General features: G+C 40.1%; 1 protein-coding gene across 1 annotated transcript in view; it reads right to left on the bottom strand.

Moving 5' to 3' along the window:
* Positions 1–21,575, bottom strand: part of Arhgap28 (Rho GTPase activating protein 28) — a 162,504-nt gene that overhangs the window by 10,908 nt on the left and 130,021 nt on the right. Inside the window, exons 8-14 of the mRNA XM_013027159.1 lie at positions 17,405–17,570; positions 17,212–17,303; positions 14,851–14,928; positions 8,612–8,774; positions 5,108–5,190; positions 1,930–2,127; positions 846–959 (exon numbers count right to left, since the gene is read on the bottom strand). Coding sequence (XP_012882613.1) covers positions 846–959; positions 1,930–2,127; positions 5,108–5,190; positions 8,612–8,774; positions 14,851–14,928; positions 17,212–17,303; positions 17,405–17,570 — 894 coding nt within the window. The remainder of the gene's footprint in view (positions 1–845; positions 960–1,929; positions 2,128–5,107; positions 5,191–8,611; positions 8,775–14,850; positions 14,929–17,211; positions 17,304–17,404; positions 17,571–21,575) is intronic.

Below are 21,575 nucleotides of genomic sequence, written 5' to 3'. Positions count from 1 at the left end.
GCATAAATCCTTTTAAACCAAAGTGAGTTTCAAGTGTTTACATCTTCTTAAAGGTAAGTGCAACTAAGGCCTAATACTTAGAGTCATCCCCAAGTTTAGTTCAAACAATTGGTAATTTTTGTAAGATTTGGTTCCATTATATGTCACCACACAGCTGTAACCAAGCAAAATTTCCTGGGGGTGGGATGGGTGTATACAAAGATATTAAGGATTATTTACTGTTCTATTACTCAATCACTAAAGAAATTGCCATTTATTTGAGACTGGTTTGCCCTTGATTCTAGTTTACAAAAACTGAACTGCTGACTTGAGCATTTTAGGCAACCATTTCCACCATCTGGTAAGCCCTTAGTAGGATATGTAACACTCTATATTCACGGGATAGGTATTGCAGCAATTTTAACCCAAACCATGTCATTCAAGAAAATGGAAAGACCACAGCATTCTGTTTAGGAACATACTTCCCACAAAGTTTATACTTATAAGACTATAACATTTTTGGTTCTAAACTGCAAGCTACATTGTGCTTCCCTTTGAGAAATAAAAGTCTAGGTCATGCTAGGAGCAAGTGGCTCCTGCCTAATAACCCTACCTACTCAGGAGGATGAGATCTGAGGATTACTGGTTTGAAGCGAGCCAGGGCAATCAAGTCTGAGACTCTTATCTCCAATTAATCACCAAAAAGCCAGCAGTGAGGTGTGGCTCAATTGGTATAGCACCAACCTTAGTGAAAAAAGCTAAGGGACGGTACCCAGACCCAGGACCTAAATGACACTAAAACAAAACAAAACAGAAGCCTCCATCTAGGTTGTAAACAATCTGTGTCCTCTAATTGTGGTCCTTACCTCCCGTTCTATGGTCTTCCTCCTGAGTAGCTTTTTCATACTTGGGAGCTGTTTCTTTAACAACATGGTGGCTTCATTCATCCTTCTGACTTGGGTGATCAAGAAAGATGGAACCTGGAGAAGAAAAGTAGCTTGTGTCAAGGGAAAACACTAGACTGAAAGTATATAGACTCCTCCTGGCCACTGCAACCAGAGACAATGGCCTTTGTTCTTATGAAGATTAGAAGAAAGGGTGGATTTCTATTTAATAGTAAAGTATGGGGGCTGGGAAGGTGGCTCAGTAGTAGATCGCTTGCCTTGCATGCATGAGACCCTGGGTTCGATTCCTCAGCACCACATAAGCAGAAAAAAAAAAGCCAGAAGTAGCACTGTGGCTCAAGTGGTAGAGCACTAGCCTTGAGCTGAAGAGCTGAAGGACAGCACCCAGGCCCAGAGTTCAGGCCCACGACCAGATCCCCCCCCCCAAAAAAAATAGTAAAGTATGCCAAATAGGAGCTCTTAAAGAATGTACTATCCCCTCCTGGTATCCCAGGGGATTGGTTACAAGACTCTTTCAGGTACAAGATCCTTGGATGCTCAGCATTTCCTTATATAAAATGGCAAAAGATCTACATGTGTTCTCATATGTGTGTATGTGTGCAACACACACACACACACACACACTCAGGGCCTGGGTGCGTGTCCTTGAGCTGTTTTGCTCAAGACTAGCACTCTACCATTCTGAGCCACAGCTTCCCTTCCCATATATTTTTAATCTATCTCTAGATGACTAATCATACCTAACAGAATGTTAAGTGCTGTTTAAATTGTTGTTTTGCCTATTGTTTAGGAAATATTCACAAGAAAAAAAAATGTCGGTTCATATTCAGTCCAGACACAATTTGCAGGGAACGTATTTAGTTTGTGGTTGTCAGCCTCCAGAGTGGCAGCACTGTGGGTATGGAGGCCCAGCTGGGTCTGAAGACACAAGTCAACTGGGATTCTCTTCTCCAACTAAGGGAAATATTCCATTGCGGGGCCTTTATGTTTCCTGCAGGTTGGTGGCTTCCTACAGGAGCCTGACAGTAACCTGTCACACAGTTACCTTCCACAGAATGTTCTGATACTTGAGCATGAGCCGGATGATGTGCGCTGCGGTGTTTGCTAACTGTAGCTCTTCACAGTCGGAGTGTTTGCTTCTGCTGAAGAAGAGGTTTGGCGCCATCACAGTGGAAATGTTCCACACACTCATTCGGTTTTTTGATTCGTTGGCAATCACTTTACTGAAGAATTTCATCAAGGCCTAACAAGAAACAGAATTATGTCAGAACATTATAAATTATTAAAAGCTCCACTGATTGTGGTCATGTCTCTTCAATGGGCCATACTAGGGATTGATAGAGTCTCAAGCTTTTGCCTTGATAGACTTAGAACTTGATCATCCTACTTCTGTCTCTTGAGTAGTTGGGATTACAGATATGTGCCACCAGACCTAGACAGCTACAACTCAATTCTATACGCTGGGCTGCTGAGAAAATGTTAGATGTATGGGATGCATAAAATATGTCTTCCTTCCCATTTAATTACTTAAAAGTATAAGAAAGAAGGTGAGCAGTGTCTTCAGCTGGCTGGTCCATAAAATATTCATAAATTTATTATCTTGGAGTCTATATAAACAGCTTGCATTTTCTTATTTTCTTTTATCTTAAACAAGTTTGACAAATATTAAAATTAAACATGAACCAGGGCTAGAGAAAACACTGAGGCTCAAATAAACATAAAATGTAGTTTTGTTGTGAAGAACAAAAAGTAACTCTTAAAATATATCCTCAAATCTTTACTGTTGAAAACAATTTATTGCTTCCGTGGGAAATGAAAACCAATTTAAACAACAAGAGTTACTCATTTCTCAGCCCAAATGTCAGCTCAGTTTACATTGTTTTACTTTTTGATGGTGGCCGAATACATCCATAATGTTCAATGTATATATGAGAGAATGGCACCAGGCAACTTGCGGGGCTGGATGGGGTTGGGAGACTTGGGTGATAATGTCTAAGGGAGTGACATTGATCAAGATGCATTGTACTCATAAACTACATGTTGAATTGAAATCCCTTTGTACAACTACTTAATGATAATAAAAAATTACTTTTTTCAGTGCCATTTTTATCACTTTTTTTTTTTTTTGCTTGTTTGAGACATAGTCTTGTTAAGTTGCCTAGCTGGCCTCAACTTTTCTGTGTAATGCAGGCTGGTCACAAACTTACAATCCTCCTACCTCTTCCTCCAAGAGTACTGAGCTTACAGGTGTATGCAATAAAACCTGTTTTTGATACTGCTTTTATTAGTTCTTAATATTTTTATTAATATCAATATTTTATTTTATAATTTTATAATTACAATGTTTCATATTTATATTATTTTATTAAGTAGTTGTACAAGGAAGTTACTATTCAACAAAGCAGTTTATGAATACAATGAGCCTTGATCAATGTCATCCCTTTCAACATTCTCACCCATCTCCCTAACCCACCCTTCCCTCACTTTTCTTACATTTTGTAAGCTATATATTGAAAATTTCAACAGGCCACAGGCAGGAAGATGCCAAGTGTAGCTACTATAAGCATTAAAATGAAAAAAAAAGATTTGAGAAACCTGAAAAGTTTGTGGAATCGTCAAAATACAGGTATTTTTGCGAAGCATCAGAAATATACTGAGAAGACTCAGATCCCAGAAGGAAGCTCTTTGTATTTTCAAAGTTGGATCCCACTAGAGGTTTTATTTTGTTTTGTTTTACCAACATAGAGCAAATAAATAATTTAAATAAAGAGAGGGATAACTGGATGAAGAACTATAGAATATGATTCTATCAAACATTCCATTACATGCTATGGGAGAAAACACTGCTCTGAGCCTCATTTTCCCAATCCAAAATACGAGATTCTATTTGTCATTGTTTAAAATTCCGACATCCTAGAATTTTTGAAACTGCATTATCTTCATATGTTTTCAAACACAGAGATTTTAGAAATTTCCTTTAACTCAATGATTTCAAATTTCTTCTTCAAAGACCTTCATTAGATTTCTCTTTTTTTATTGTGAAAATACTGTACAGAGGGGTTACAATTACATGGGCAAGATAATGAGTACATTTCTTATCAAGCATTGTAGCCTCCTCCTTTGTTTCCCCCTCCCATCTCTTCCCATGCTCCCCCCACCCCCCCACCCAATCCTCCTCCCGCCCCCCTCCCCCTCCACCAAAGTTGTAAAGTTCATTTTCCATGTAACAACTTTATATCTCATTGTTGCAATAGATCCACCTGTATCCCTATTTAAACCATTTCTTTTTTCTTTCCCCTCCACAAATTATACCGACATCAAATACAGTGAAAGCAGGGGTTATACTGTGGGGGAGGGACATACAAAGCAACAAAGAAATAATCTTATAAATGTGTCAGAAACAATCGCATGAAAGAAAAAAAACATTTGAATACATTTCCCTAACACCAACTTATCTGACCTTTTCTGCTTGTCTCAGACATATACTAGTTATTGCAAATAAGGCAAACCATGGAACCTATGTTTCTTTGGGCCTGGCTTACTTCACTTAATATAATTTTTTCCAAGCCTTTCCATTTCTTAGGCATAGAATTCCATTGTGTATATATACCACATTTTCTTGATCCATTCATCTACTGAGGGGCATCTGGGTTGGTTCCATATCTTAGCTATAGTAAATAATGCTGCAATAAACATTGTTGTGCTGGTAGCTTTAGTGTGGTCTAAGCAGACACTCTGAAAACATTACAGGGTAGAATAAGAGAAGCCCTAGGTCTTGTTGGCACAGGCTGAAATTTTCTTAATAGAGACCCAAAGATTTCTTTTTTCTTTTTAAACAATTAGACTGAAGTGAGAAGCCGAAGATCAATAAAGACATCTTGCTTATATGTTGTAACTTACAAAATGGCCTTGTTTACTTCTGACACAGAACCATTTAGGCCTCTCATCTCTGTTTCCCCAATCCTAATACCTTCCTTGGCAAGTGGCTAGATAGCTAAAATTCCTCTCATGAATGGAATAAATGAAGTTCAAAAGTTCAAGGAAGACTAGAGAATGGCCCTTCTTCCTGTCCTCCTAGGCAATGGCGGCATGGAATGGCAGCAGCTCTGCAGCTTACTGCACTGCTCTGGAAATCGTCATCTCTGCTTCTATTTCCCCCAGGTGAGCCATTTCCTCTGAGCAATACAAGCTCCACAACAGATCATGAGGTTACTACGACGTACCTGGGCTGTGTCTCGGTTGGCATCAGGCAGGGCCATGACCATGAGGTGTAAGGCTTGAAACTGCACTCTTATGTGAGGCCCTCCTGATGAGAAAATAGAGGCAATCACAGGCTTGAAACAACACAGATGCCTCCTGACAGCATTTCCTGCTAACATCTGCTGACACAGGAGGGCTCCTGACAGTTCTGGGTGGCAAGGCCTCAGGTTTTATGTCCCACAACATAAATTGTTCACTTGGACAAGAGCCTGGGCCTGTCAACTCCCCTCCAACCCCACAATGCCTTTATAGGAGCATGGCAGTGAGGTTCTCACAGTAATTCTAGATTTGTATCACATTTCCCCTTGTGAAGTGATTTCACAGACCTAGATGCACATTTGTGCAGTAAGTAGAAGGCTTTCAGCTCAATTCAAGAATAAACTTTGTTTCCACATAAGAAAGCAGCAACATATAACAATCAGGAATGTATATTCTAGAATCAGGTTCAAATTCTGCATCTATTTCTGAGTTACTACATGAGCTTGGGCAGCTTTAAATATTTATCTTGTGCTGGGACCAGGCCTTGAACTCAGGACCTTGAGTTCCTCATTTGGCCTTTTCACTCACAATTGGTGCTCTATCACTTGAGCTACATCTATAGTCTAGTATTTTGTTGGTTAAGGAGATGGCATCTCACAGCCTTTTCCACCTGGCTTTGAAACATGATCCTCCAGGTCTCAGACTACTGAGTATATAGGATTACAAGTCTTGGCCACTAGTGCCAATCTGAGCAGGTTATTTAACTCTTCATTGCTCCTATTTTACCATCTGTAAAATGGAAGAAGTCATCATATCTAACCTACCTCATAATGCTATATGGCTGGGATAGGATAAAATGTGTTAATATATGCATGTGATTAAGTCAGTACCTGAATTCAGCCATTGTATCCAGTGTGAGGGATCTTGTTTTGATGACTAGTACCACTTATTTGACAGTACAGGTATTTTGGTCCTTGTGCTTTTGAGGCAAGTGCTCTAATACTTGAGCCATGCCACCACCCCATTTTGCTTTGGAGTCTCATGTTTTTGCCCAGAACCAGCTTTGAGAGTTCCAACAAAGTGACTAGTTAGAGTTTTGGAGATTGTAAGGCATTTTATTCCTTAAAGACACAAGATGGCACCATAAAGCTGCATTTATACATTGTGTTTCTATCTTCATAGGAAAATCCACAGCCAGCCATGATGAAAATTTATAGAGCACCTGAGAATCCAGGCTTTCCTTCATTTCTCTGTATCTACCTCAAATGGTCTCTTGGTGAGGAGTTCCTGCAAGAAAGCATTGTTCTCAAGCTGAAGGAAAATCTAGTTCTACTCCATATAGCCAATGGGCCATCAGTTAGTTGGTAAGGTGGGTGCTGGAGGCTACATGTGCCAGTTTGGGAATGAATGGCAAGTGGATGCACCAAGGAATAATGCAGAAGTGGGAGGCATCTAGGATCTAATAGGATCTAATTTCAATGTCCCAGCATAACTCATATGTGGATTTTAGATAATGATGTCAAATTTGTAAACCATACTCGACACAGGTCCAGGAGGTCATGGAAAATGTCTACTGTACACTGACATGAGCTTGTCCTGGCTGAATTGTGGGGCCTATCAGGAGCATTTCTCCATACGAAGCACTTAAGGACAGATCACACATTATTTTTGTGATCAGCTGGAGGCTTGGGGCTGTATGGAATCTTTCAGTACAATTTAAAATCACCTCTAGGTTAAAAAAAAACCAATAGATGCAGAAGTAGGCTTGGACATTTTCTATTTCCTTCAATTACAGAGAAATTCTGGTTTCTTTCACAATTAAAAGTCTACTTTGGCAAATAATCTATTTTCATTTTACTTAGGCAAGTTGGCTGACATTGCTTTGTGGTTAATATTTCATAGTTAATTCAGTTAATGCACTCTGGTAGAGAATACTCTTTTTCCACAGGTCATTATTTTCCTAGGAAAATAGTGCTTTGCAGGAAAATGCTTTTCCTGTAAGTCTCTGTAGCCTGACTGGGCTTTAATTGTGTTGGCAAATTTGTACCCAAGATAGAAAAGAGAAAATAATTACACAAGTGGGAACTAATCTGTGTTCTCTGAACTCCACTGAGTATCAAAAGGGTAGCTTAAGCTGAGCACTGGTGGCTCATGCCTATGATCCTAACTACTTAGGAGGCTGAGATTCGAGGATTGAGATTCACAGCCAGCCAGGGGAAGGAAAGTCAGTGAAACTCTATACTCCAATTAACTACTAAAGAGCTGGAAGTGGAGTGGTTCTCAAGTGGTAGAGTGCCAGCCTTGAGCATAAAAATTTAGAAACAGTGCTTTCTCCCTGAGTTCAAGCCCCACTACCAGCATAAGAAAATTAGAATAAGTAAAATAGTTTCTTTGTCTGTCACAAAGACAGAAAGGATTATTTTGTGAGTATGGTTTAATACAAAATTTTACAATACATTTGTGAATATGGGTTTGATACAAAATTAGGAACTATTAATTTCTAGCACAAAATTTTCCATGCAGCTTATAATCAATCATTTCTTCTCATTGAAATTTTAATAATTTCAAAGTTCTAGTCAACCTTTGGAAGGCTGTAGATGGCATATACAGATATCAATTAAGCACACAGCATTATAAAATTTAAATCTGCAAGGTAGCATTTTCAAATTAGAAAAGTTCCCATCAAAGCCTGAATGTGACTTTTAGTCCCACATATAAGTGTTACCTAGAGCTGAGCAGGGCCAGTGTCTCTCTCATCTGCCTATGACCCTTTCCTGACCTGGAAGAAACCCTATCTATTTCACATGCATTAAATACTTAGGCTTGTGACCTTTGTGACCCCATGTTAGCAGTCAAAGCCCACCATTTAACCTCCTCTCATTCCTTTCTTGTCACATTCTCTACAACATTCAACCTTTATGATCCCACCGTGTTGAATTACTCCCTGCCTGCCAAACACAGCACCATAACACACCACCCTGTGCTTTTAATCAGGTAATTCACATTCGATTTAATCTACAAGACTTTGTAATTTCCAAATCATTATGTAATTCTATCATTTTCAGAGACATGATGTGAAGCATCTATTACATGGAGGCGCATCATCAGGCCCAAGGCCTCAGGTTTAGAGAAAGAGGCCTCCATCTAGGCACTGTTCTAGCTGATTTCATGCAATACCCAACAGCACCCTGACAAGTAGTTATTATCTGTAATTTAAAGCTTCTGCAGGTGAGGCTCAGAAACTTTGACTGTAGGGCTAACGCATAGTTGCTCAGGAATTCAAATCTTAACATCTTGGTCATTCTGCAATTTTCCCTCTGCCCTGTAATGATTATAAAGCTCCTTAGGTCATGTCTACCAGACTTAAATACGTGAGTATCAAGCTTAAAATTTTGGTATTATGATCATGTTTCAGGATGCATCTGTCTTCTGCTGCTTCTTTACAGCCTTTACACTTTAGACTGTTCACACAGAACTCCTCCACTTACTTTCCAATAGAGTGATGAAGGCAGGGATGTATTCCACGGGGAAGAGAGAGGTGGGTAGTTCTCGGAAAAATGCTTTCAGCATGACAGCAGCTTCTCTATGGCACATTTTGTCCCATTTAAATTTATCGGCATTAAATTTGGCATCCAGTTCTTCACGGTATTGCTGAAACCAAGAAAGACAGCCAATCGGCAACAACTTTTACCATCTTACCCTTTTTGCCCCCGTTGAAGTCTACTACCATTGCTACATTAACCACTTCTGTCAATAGATTTATTTTTAAAATAATCTTGACCTTAAATGGCTAATTCTACACAATTATAAAAGTTCCTTACTTGGCTCCTAATTCATTTCTGTGGCTTTGGCAGGAAATCACCATCCCCACATGACAAATGCACTGCTAGATTTTGACAAAGCCTCCACTCCCTTTTTCCACAATCCCTTCTGCCATCCTCATCTCCACTTCCAAATTAGATCAAGAATGTGTATCTCTCAGCAAGTTCACATGTACAATGAGAGCATCCCAGCAAAGAAACTCTGACCTCACTCCAGCAGGCAGCCTGATGACATCTTCCTAGAGCAGATACAGTAGAATTGTATGCCAACACACACACACACACACACACACACACACACACACACACACACACACGCACGCACACTCGCGTACCTGACATCCTTTCTAAGGTTTAGAACACAGTGCACACACTCTTGGGGAAAAAGAAAAAGCACTATGCTTTCATAAATTGTACTTGGCTTATAATTTTTACATTACTAACTCATCTGACTTATCCACTCGCCGTGTTCCTTTACCAAAGTCAAGTTCAGGTTCTGCTGTTCCTTTGAACTGTTTACCTATAGGCATCCTTAATGGACACCTGCAAGTAATTTAGTTTTGTTTTCTCTTTATAACCAGCCACGGTCAGTTTGTACATTGCAGCTTTTCCTACCAAGATCATCTCATTAACATAGGACTGCAAATGCTCTCACAGTTGCCAGTCTGGAAAACACAGCTCCCTGGTAAGACAGGTTTCTTCTACAGCCTCTCTGAGTCTGACCCAGCCAACCTCTGGCCCTTGTTGATGATATCAAAGAACAGTTTCTTTTTGTCCTGCAACCTAACAGGAATAATACAGCTAATCACACATGGTCCTTAATTGATAAATACATGTGACAGAGCTTTACAATACAGAAAAACCATTCTAGAACAGACAAGACTTGCATGCCTGAGTGGGCCGGTGGTGGGGGAGGGGGAAGAATGCATGATATCCTTACTGTGCCTTTAGCAACAGGTGGAGGAAAGGAAGGTTTTGGAACCTGGGCTTGAGGAACAATAAGGAGTTCACTGGCCAAAGAGAACACACAGGGGCCTGGATAGAGGAATGGCTCATGACACAAATGCCTGGAGAACCAGGGTTTCTGAGAAGCAACTGCCAGGTCAGCATTGCTGGAACAAGGACCAGGCGTGGGATGCTGATTAGAACCACATGAGGGCTATTCATACTCAGTTGTATGAGTACCAACAGCAAAACCACTGGGCACATCTCTGAGCAGGGGAGTGACAAGGCTAGATTTATCTTTCCTGATGGCAGACAGAAGAATTATTTCAGAAAGTGTGGAACTTGTTGTAAGGCAGGTGAAGGTGAGAGACAAGAGGCCTCTGTTATTGTTATGGAGGATCAATGAAGGAGACTAACTTGGGCATGTAGTTGTAGGACACAGAGGAGGCAGGTGCACATAAGAGGGACAATGCCTACTGTGGTGACAATTAACTATGATAATGAAAGAGAGAACTGATTGTCCAATGTCAGGGTGCTATTGCGCAATAAGTAACAAGAGAAGACTATATGTCTCAAGAAACTATAAGAGAGGATTTGAACGTTTTCATCATAAAGAAATGATAAATGTATAGGAACATAGATAGACTCACCCCAGCAGAAACATTGTGCAATGTATGGGTATCTAAATACATGGTATTAAGCAAATATGTATCATTTTCCATATATCAACCAAAACTAGAACTTTAAAAATAACTTCCCTGGAATGAGATGGGATAGCAGTACATGCTCACAGAGTGTGGCCTGACACTGAAGACACAGCTTGTGCTGTCTCCTCCTCATACATCTGATCTACCTTCAGTGTCATTTCAGCAGAGGCCACCCTCCCCCCTTGGTAGCTGTGACTCTGGGTATTAAAATGTCATCTTGTCTTAATAGCCAGAGAAACAATGTGTTTGGGTTCCAACAAGAGAAGACTTGAAAAGCCCGGCACCCTGTGGCAACCTAGCTACTCCGGAGTCTAGGATCTGAGTTCTGAGGATGGAGATTTGAAGGGCAAGAAAATCCATGAGACTTGTATCTCCAATTAACCACAAAAAGCCAAAACTGTAGCCCAACTGGTAAAGTGCTAGCCTTGGGAAAAAAAATATTAAGGGACAGTGTCCAGGCCCTAAATTCAAGCCCCAGTGATGGCACAAAACAAAACAAAAAAGAGCAAACTGGAGCCTGTAAACAGAGCTCCCATGTGGTGACCCCAGATGTGAAATCTCAGAAGCCTGGTATGAATTTACCTGGTCAAAGGCAGGGCATTAAGAGGATAAAGGTCCATGTTTTGTGTCTATAGTTACTAAGAAATTAGGTGGGTTCATAAACTCTGTCCTTAGATCCCTTTTGAGCTTAAAAGTAGCCTGCTTCAATTTCTGTTTCTTCCCCCTTCCTTCCTTCCTTTTCTTCTCCTCTCTCCTTTTCTTCTCCCCCCCTCTTTCTGTTTCTCTCTCTCTGTTTCTCTCTCTCTGTTTCTCTCTCTCTGTTTCTCTCTCTCTCTCTCTCTCTCTCCCTTCCTCTCTCCATCTTTCTTCTGTCTCAATACTGGGGCTTCAACTCAGGGCCTTGCACCCTCACTTCATTCTTAAGGCTGGCACTCCTATGCAGCCTAGTTGAGTTTCTGAGGCTGCTTCACACAAAGGCAAATGGAAAGCCTGTAGCCATCAGCTACAGGCTGCCTCTGAAGAATGGAAATGAGTCAGAAAGAAAACCTTATGTGTCAAATATTCTGCCTCCCATTAAACATATTCTCAGTGCTGGGCTCCAATTTCTGCCATGTTTTGAAAGAAAATCATTGAACACACAAAGCATTCAATTGCTTCCAAATGCTCTGTAGCCTCAAATATGAGAACTGACTTCACACTTGTGTCTGTCTGGCTATAAATTCTAGCATCTTCTTCTCAGGACTGCAGCCTGTCCATCTTATCAAGCATCTAAATCAAAGAGTCTGGCTGAGCTGTTGCCCTTACTGGTTGGTGATATTTACTTGGCACAAATTCGATGCTAACAGAGGATTTTTTTTTAAATGACTTTCTCCAAGCATGTTCTTAGAAAAAGTCCAGTGGATGAAGTTACAAGCAAAACCAAAAGCAACCAGCCAACCAACTAATGAACCATCCAAACAAACAAAGTAAGATTGTCTAGGATTTAAATAAAGGAAAGGAATAAAGACCCCTCCAACACATCACATTACAATGCCTCTCTGGCTTTCTGTTTCTGTTCACTGCCCCAAATTTCTTTCACATTGGCTTTGCTGGAGCTTGAATCATGAAACATCTGGATTGCATTTTTTTTTTTTTTTTTGGCTAACGAGCAGTGAAATAAATAGGCTGACACGATATAAAACCAAGACTTTGACCTAAATGTGGTTCAGGAATGCATGTGATTGTAAAAACACTCTGAACGATGATTAGCCTCTGATAAGTATTTTTTTTAAGCCACAACTGGTAAGAATAACTTCATTTTGGGTCTCTGATTGTATTACTAACCAACCAAACTGAAATCATTTTTGCTCTTGGAATTAGGACAGATTACCAGGCACCAGTGGCTCATGCCTGTAATCCTAGTCACTCAAGAGGCTGTGATCCAAGGACCTCAGTTTGAAGTCAGCTTGAAGAGACATTACCCAGGCCATGAGTTCAAACTCCAGGACTACGGAAAAAAATAATTAAGATAGATTTGTTCGGAAGTATATCTAAGAACCAACTATATAGAAAACTGGAACAAAAGCAGATTTAACTTAGAAAGCATAACTCTTAAGGAGTCTCTGGGAATTAAAATGCCTTCCTAAAGAACTTATGCCAATATTTAACCAACCCCTTTCTTAGGGAAGTCACAAGTCCCAACATGCCCTGATTACTGTCACTGGTAAGGCCCTTGTACCCTGCTCAGATCTGCCTGCAAAAGAGAACTCACCACGTTTTGCTGCACTCTCCCAAGGTGTCAGTCCCTCTACATATGCTGTCTGTCTTTCTGTCTATCTATCTATCTATCTATCACTAATTTCTCATTCAATACTTTTCAATGACTAATTGAATACCTCAAAGATTTGATAACTCACTTTCTTCCTCAGCCTTACAAATTTTATTTTCCCTACAGGATTCTGGGCACTTGTCATTTTCTTTTTCCATTATCTGTCCTCATTAATTACTATCTTCATACATATACATCTTTCCCTAATTTTTAAAACATTGTTCGGTTATCCCTAGAAATTCTCCCTTAGCTGAAAATAATCCTACATGTTTGTAATCTCAGCACTCAGGAAGCTAAGGCAGGAAGATCTTGAATTTGAGACCAGCCTGGTCTTCATGGCAAGATCTTGTCAAAAAGATAAAGGACACAGAATCCTCACAAGGAGTATGGGTGGGTAAAAGAAGACTTGTATTACAAAAAAAATAAAGGAAGAAAGATAGGTATCAAGAGGCAGAGGAAAAGAGGAAGAAAGGGAAGAAAGGAGGGAAGGACGAAGGAGGAAGGTAGGAAGGAAGGAAGGAAGGGAGGGAGGGAGGAAGGAAGGAAGAGAGGAAGGAAGGAAGGAAGGAAGGAAGGAAGGAAGGAAGGAAGGAAGGAAGAAAGGAAGGGAAGGAGGAAGGAAGGAAGAGTCTTAATCCCTGATTCTGATTTCAAAGAGTGAAGACTCTACTTTTTTATTATTGTTATCTTTAAGTAGTTGTACAAAGAAGTTCCCATTCTACAAAACAGTATATGAATACAAAGTGTCTGACAACATTGCCACCCATCTCTCCTAACCCATCCTTTCTCTCACAGTATTTTCCACAGTATTGTGGAATAGTGATACTTTGTTAAAGTCCCAAACACATTTTAACCTTCACAAGGCAAACTGTCATTACCATGGTCTATACAGTTTTCTACACATGCTTTGAAGAAAGCCCAGCCCATGGCTGGGTGTGGGGAGGTATAGGACCTTGCTCATTCCTTGGTGGGAAGGGATTGTCAGGGATTGTCTATGAGCTGAACCCCTTCCATCTTTTTGGAAATACCATGCTCCAGTAGCTCTCTCCCTCTGTTAATCCACTTCTGCGTGGGCTCTCTGGAGGAGCCAATGGGTACAGCCTATTCTGTTTATACTCAAATGTGACAAAGTCTTAAGATTCCTTGTACAAAAAAATCGATGCCCTCCCCAAATCACATACTAAGTGAATTGTGGAAGTGATACCTTTTTTTGGTCCTGAGAAAAACAACTCATAGATTTATTATTTAATGCCCTTATCCAGGGGTGATCCAAGTACAGATAATAGCTCTTCACTTTGTGTACCCACCCGGAGATGCACTAGGATATTTTTATTGGAAATTTATGAAAGCGCTCCACTTTTCAATGACTGTTTCTTGTACTATTCCATAGAGCCCACTATCGGATGGAAGTCAGAAGGCAGAGTGAATGGATTCATAGGCTTGGGTGATGGGTGGAGTTAAACGTGGGCACTAACATTTCCATAAATGGAATTGGGTTTTACAACTGCTGAGTAAGTATTTCAGAGGTTATAGTCATTGCTAAAAATTCTTCAAAAACTTCAACTAAAATGAGAAGCAAAAGAGCAGCTGGTAGTGGAAAGAAGGGCTCCTATGCTCTGGACTGAGTGATTTACGTGACCAAGATGAACACAACAAACTGACATGGTTAACCCCAGTGACAGGGCAATGAGCTACTCAAACTAAAATCAAGAACAGTTTGCAATGCGGAATGGATATGTTATTTCATTATTACTGGTTTAAAACTTACTGCTTTGCTTTTTAATTTAGAAGTGTCATAAAACAGGTACTAAAGAAACCCTGGGTTGAACCAAGTGACAAAGTCAACTAAGCAAGGACAATGACAGACTAAACTAAATTCCTGCTGCTCATTTACTGGGTCTAACCAGCTTAGATCTCTAACCAGGAATAGAGAAACTGTTGGGTACCTTGACCTTGGCAGTACATCCTGAAAGCCGAAAAATTCCTTCAGACTCCAGACCTGATTCTTCAACTTTCTCAAAAAACTAGAAAACAATGATATATTATCAATTAAGTATTTATATATAATTATAAACATCAGAAATTCAAACAATGATGATAGAAACTGATACAGTATCAAGCATATATATGTGTCTATACTTGAAGGCATTGGTAAATGTTCACAATCACCTATAAGGTCAACATTATCTTCAAAGTTGCAAATGAGCAAATCTCTACTACAGCTATTCCACAGCTTTCCTAAAATATCCATCTCATAACATAGGAAATAACACTGACTCCAGCATGAGCTCTCAACCACTTATAATATGCTGCCATTTAACAATTTAAGATTAGAGTATTGCATGTCTTTCTGAAAATTGAACAGTAAGAAATGATTCTAAAACTATCATCCTTTGTTACCACTATCCTGGCTAAGAACCCATAGGAGTCAGGCACAAGTAAGCTCATGCCTGTAATCCTGGCCATCAAGATGGCTAAGATCTGAGAATCATTGTTGGAAGCCAGTCCAAGCAGACAAATCTGAGAGGCTCTTATCTCCAATTAGCCAGCAAAAGCTAGAAATAGAGGTGCAGCTCAAATGGTAGAGCACCAAGCTGTAAGTGTTCATAGTTCAAGCTCCAATACCTCTACACAAAAACAAAAAAAGAAAGAAAGAAGGAAAGGAAAAAAGGAAGGAAGGAAAAAGAGAGGAAGAAAGAGCCTGTAGGAATTCTAGAAAGTCTGACCAAGGATCTAGCTAGAAATTATGGAAGCTAATGATTCTCATCAGCTCTTGTGATGGTAATGATGAGTATTAATGGTAAGCTGTCTGTGTAATGCATATCAGACCCAGTTCACAGTTCTTCACTTGTATTGACTCACTTCATCTTGGCAATCATGAAGTAAGTACTATTATTCTTCCCATCTACAGCTGAGGCGTTAAAGACACTGAAAGGATAAGTAACCTGTCCAAATTCACATGGTGACAGGGATTCCAGATCTCTGCTACCCGATACTTGGGCCTAAAGTAATTCTTCAAGCATGGACAGAAATATTTAAGAAATCTACATTTAATCTGGCATTTATTGAGTATCTTCTGTTTAAGTTCATTTTCAGAGTTCTGAGCATGGCTTTGTAGTGGCATGATACTATAACGTGTCAACATTTTTATACATCATTTAAAAGCTTTTTCATAGCTGGTTAATAGCTTGGAATTTTATTGATTTTCTATGACCTAAAATGCATTAAATTTTGTTATGAATTCTAAGTACTATACAGAGGAGTTGCCAGTTACCAAAGCAGCTTATGAAAACAATGCTGTGTCACCCCTTCACCATTCTTGCCCCCCTCCAACTAGCCCCCCTTCCTTTTTCTTCATTTTGTAGTATACACCATGAAATTTTAATTGTGCCACTGGATGTCACTGTTGAATAAATGCTGTCTATAAAACAAACTTAGAAGTAAACCAGCAATGATATCCACAGACAAAGTCACATTGGATAGCTGAGATAATGTCATTTAAAAAATTTAGTTTCACCCAAATTATCCTCTTTGTCTAATTGTACCCCATCTGCCCAATCACAAGCTGATTTTTAGATTTTATTAACCTTTGGAACGATCCATAAAATGATCACAAGTATACACGTAAAAAAATCTTCTTATGGTATCTTTCAGCACACACTTGGATGATCCACAAATACACTGTTAATAATACATAGTCATCTTTATCCAGACAGAATAATCAAATACAAAGAGACATAAACATGTGCACAAATAGTATCTGAACAAGTAATGGACAAAACAGAATTGAAGGAAGCTGTGAGACGAAACATCTGTGTCCATCATTTGATGGATACAGTGTAACAGGCTCAAAACATCTGCAGCCGGAATGCCAGGGCGTGCATGTGGCATGTCCCCAGGGCTTCATGTGTTGGAAGCTGGGCGGCAGAGCCCAGTAGGAAATCGTTCTTGGCCTTCCCCACTCTGTGGCTGTCTGGTGCTCTGACCTCTCCCTCTTCCAGCACTGCAGTGGCACAAGGTGATGCAGCCCAAGAGGTGTTCACTAGCATAGTACTAGCCTTCAAGGAGCCCATCATCCGACATTTTGTTACAGTAATGAAAACTGGGTTAGTTCATCAGCCAAATAGCCTAAGCCTAATTTAGAGGCCATTTTGAGGATTCACTGAAGAAAGCTGGAAATCAGAAGGATCTGATAACTAGAAGGGATTTTCAGTGTCATTAAGCCTAAAGGAAAACTCACTAGTAGGTTTAGAAAGAAACAAGTCACAGGAGGAAATCTGTTCCTCCATCATTTCCAGTCTACTCACTTTTTGTAATACAAACGGGACTTTCACTCCAGGATCTTTCTTTCGATCATTTTCCAGGAGAACTGTAAGTGGCACTCCAAAAATCCCATTGTCTTCATTATACCATAGGCAAGAGAGAGAGAAAAAGGAATTAGAAAAGCACTCACTTATTCTAGTGTGTGACATCACAACCAGAAGGGTCTGTCTTAGTTACCTCGCCCTTTCACTTTTTCTGTTTTGCTTCTTTTTAGCTGAATTCTGAAGGCGTCAAAAAAGGCAGTCAATTCAATCAGAGACAGATGGCGGATTTTCTTCATGTCTTCTGCAGACAAATCTCCTGCTTCAGTTAACCCAAATCTGGTTTTCTGTATAAAAAATTTCTGCAATGAAGAGTGATGATAGTTATTTTCTTATGGCAGAAAAAGTTATTGGGCCTTCATTGAAATGCCATTTGGATATTTGAAATGTGTGTAGAGACACATGATCTTGCAGAAAGTCTCCTAGAATAGGTTCTGTATAACATTTGCAGTTCTCTATCATGCTAATTAGAAGCAAATAGTAGTGTAGTCTAAAGGGTATAACACTGCTGCAGAAACTGCTTTCCCATAAAGAACAACCTGGGTGGTCAAACACCATAAATGGCCAAGCATCATATGGAATGTGCGTGGCAGGGACACTTAATCTGGATTATGTGCAGAATATGCATTCAAGACCACACACATAGGTATATCCCAGGAAAGCTTGGAACAGATTTTTGAGGGGAGAGGCAATCTCCTTTAATCAGGCTTCATGTTATACTTCAAAAGACACACACTTAATAGTCTGCAGATCAAGACTGGTAACATGTGCTTGCTGAGATGGCAGTTATTCTACCTTAAATGTCAAAGCTAGGTCTTGGCATGGTGGAACAGAGATAGGAGGATCACTGTTCAAGGCCAGCCTGGACAGAAAGCAGGCAAAACCCTGTCTCTTTTATGGCGGTGGATGTCTACAACCTCAGTCACTAGGGAGATGTGGATATGAAGATCATAGGCTTAGGCCAGCCCCAGGCAGGAGGTACATGACCCTACATGAAAAATAATACAACAAAAAAGTGCTGGGGACATGGCTTACATAGCAAGTGCCTGCTTGGCATTGAGTTCTAGCTCCAGTGCTGAAAAACAAATCAAATTTAGGTGATTCTAAATTCTTAAAAATGCAAAATTCACAGAGTAAATAATCTTATTCTTTTGATGACAATGCTATTGCTATATTCTCCATTTTCATACTGAGAAACAAAATACACAACCTCCCCCAATACCTCAACCATCTGGAAATATGAAGTATAAGCAATAAGTAAGAGGAATTTGAATATAATATCCATGAGTATATTTTCTCTCAGAAACCCTGATATTGAGAAATATTCTAAAGCATAGTTTTAAGTTCCAGGCTAGAGATGAGGCTCAAGGGTATAGTGCTAGTAAGCACAGGCTCTGGGTTCCATCTCGCAGCACAGAGCATGGTTTCCATAGGGCCCTGTGACTCGGAGTTGCCATGAGGTTATTCATTACCATTTCTTCAATGGAACTCACACATATTTAAAAGTGAATCAATAAGCTGTAGGATATGGTTTAGGGCATACCTTAGGCCGTTACATGGTTAGTTCTGTTACTTTCTTCCTGAGACCATGGTCCTCCATGCAGTTATATTAATAACAGCAGTATAAACAATGAAACAATTACTGTATGGTAAACCCTTTACAAGTTCTTCATTACAGGCTGATCTTTGCTCAGGTGAGCCAAGCCTTAGTGGGATACAGTTTGGATGGGGTACTAGGAGCCAGGATCTCCTTTTGGAATGGATCTCTGCAAGGGTTCCCATGGCTCCCATCTTCTCCCCAGAGCATGACTGTACCTTGGGACATGGAGACTGTTTAGGGACCACACAGTTTTTAGAGTTGAACGCACTCAGATTTTAATCTTATGGAGTTCTGGTATGTTTCCTGGCCTCTTCAAGCCTCTGTTTTCCTATCTGTATGATGGTCGTGGTCATAAAGATCCACCTTACAAGGAATGCCTGTGTGGTGTCAGGTTTGTTGAAAGCACTCGGTGAGCCCCAGAGTTCTTGCCATCTTTTTCCACAGTTGTCTGGAAATGGTCCTGCTGCCTAGTTGAAAAAACCCCTTTGGCACTGGAACTGCCTGTGCCCTGTTCTTCCTGCTGCTACCTCTGATCATCAGAGTGTTCAGGACTCCACAGAATGGGCTCTTCACACACTGCATTTGTTTAATGACTAGCAATCACATCCATGTAGCATAGTTCTATATTAGGCTCTCAGGATATAACATATACATATACATATACATATACCTGCCTTGTTTCAGGATTAAAAGTACAGAACTATTTACAAAGTACAGAATAATTATTTACTCATCTCACAATAATACATTTTTCTTCTTCTTCTTCTTTTTTATACTGGGGTTTGAACTTTAAACTCAGGCCTCACACTTGACAAGCAGGCCCTCTATCCCTTGACCCATGTGCCCAGTTTTTTTGTGCTTCAGTGATTTTTTTCAGGTAGGATCTCATGTTTTTGCCCAGGCAAGTCCCAGACTGTGATCCTCTTTGCCTATGTCTCCTGTGGGGCTGGGATTACAGACATACTGGGATGAGATGGGTTCTCACTAACTGTCTGGGCTGGCCACAAACAATGATCTTTTCAATCACGACTGCCTAAGAAGTTATAGTTTATAACAGTTAGAGTGTAAGTCACCATTCTTGGTTATTTGTAATATTACAAATTCTTTCATTTGTTTTTTTCTGAGTTCAGTGACCATCCTATATGCTGTCCCTCTTTGTTATTATGACCAGACTTTCTGTAGTAGCCCCTTATATTATATGATTTATGGGATTCATGTGAAGTAAGGTTATGAACTATAAGAAAAATCACAATATAGATGACAACCCATTTCCTCTGTGCTGTAGTTTGGATCTGAAATGGTCTCCAGAGGCCCATGTTTTAGAGTCTCCATCACCAGCCGATGGAATGTGGTAAAGCCTTTACCAGGTAGAGTTTGTGGAAGGAAGTTAGGCCAATGCAGGTGTATCCTTGAAAGGGATATTAGGACTCCGAATACTTCCTGTTTCTTCTCTCTTTATTTTCTAGCCACCATAAGGTGAGCAGCTTGCCCTTTCTTTGCTCCTGCCATGATGTGCTATCTTACCACAGGCCCAAAAGAAATGAGTCAACTTATCAGGAACTGAAACCTTCAGAGCTGTGGGTCAAAATAAGCTTCCTCATTTTAAGTTGGTTTATCTCTGGTATTTGTCACAGTAATGGAAAGCTAACTACCTATAAAATAGTATTCATGACTTATCCTCAAGCTGTACCAGGAGCTGCTAGGTACAGTCAGGCAAGCTGTGCACAGAATAACAAATTACGTCCCAGTTTCCCCTCTCTCCATGGTGGCCAGCAGCCCTGAAGCCCAGTATTTCCAGAGATTAAAAGGAAATTCTTGTCAGAGTCATTAAAGAAGTCACATTAAGTTACTGGTTGGATAAAGGAAAGTACAGGGGGTTAGAGTTACATGAGCAAGTACATTTCCTGTCAAGGATTGTTACATCCTCCTTTGTTTTCCCCTACCCTCTCTTCCCTCACATCTCCACAACTATACTCCCCCACCCCCCTCCACCTCTTCCTGCCTAAACTGTAAAGTTCGTTTTTCAACATAGTGTCTTGTACATCGCATTGTTACAATGGGTCAACCTGTATCCCTATTTTTTTTTTTTGGTCCGGTCGTGGGGCCTGAACTCTGGGCCCAGGCGCTGTCCCTCAGCTCTTCAGCTCAAGGCTAGCACTCTACCACTTGAGCCACAGCGCCACTTCCAGTTTTTTTTTCTTTTTGCATATGTGGTGCTGAGGGATCGAACCCAGGGCCTCAGGCATGCAAGGCAAGCGCTCTACCCCTGAGCCACCTTCCCAGCCCCTGTATCCCTATTTAAGCATTTTGTTTTTTCCCTTTCCCTCCCCAAGCTAGAAGTATATATACAAGAAGTATATATACAAGGGCACTGACAACAAATACAGTGAAAACAGGTGTTATACGGTGGGGGGAGGAACATACAAAAAAAAACAAAAAAAATCACATGGTACATTATAAATACTTTAGGAAGAAAGAAAAAACCACTTGTGTCTCCATCTTGGGGTTCATTTTGCTTAACATCATCTTATCTGGTCATATGTACATAGCTTTTGACCTTTTCTGTTTGTCCCAGACATACAGTAGATATTGCAAATAAGGGAAATCATAGGACCTATGTTTCTTTGGGCCTTGCTTACTTCACTTAATATAATTTTTTTCCAAGTCTTTCCATTTCCATATCTTAGCTATGGTAAATAATGCTGCA

The sequence above is a fragment of the Dipodomys ordii genome, unplaced genomic scaffold, assembly GCF_000151885.1.
Source record: "Dipodomys ordii isolate 6190 unplaced genomic scaffold, Dord_2.0 Scaffold100, whole genome shotgun sequence".
NCBI lineage: Eukaryota > Metazoa > Chordata > Mammalia > Rodentia > Heteromyidae > Dipodomys > Dipodomys ordii.
Note: the sequence above shows the minus strand (reverse complement) of the source record. Positions and strands in the feature narration are given on the sequence as shown.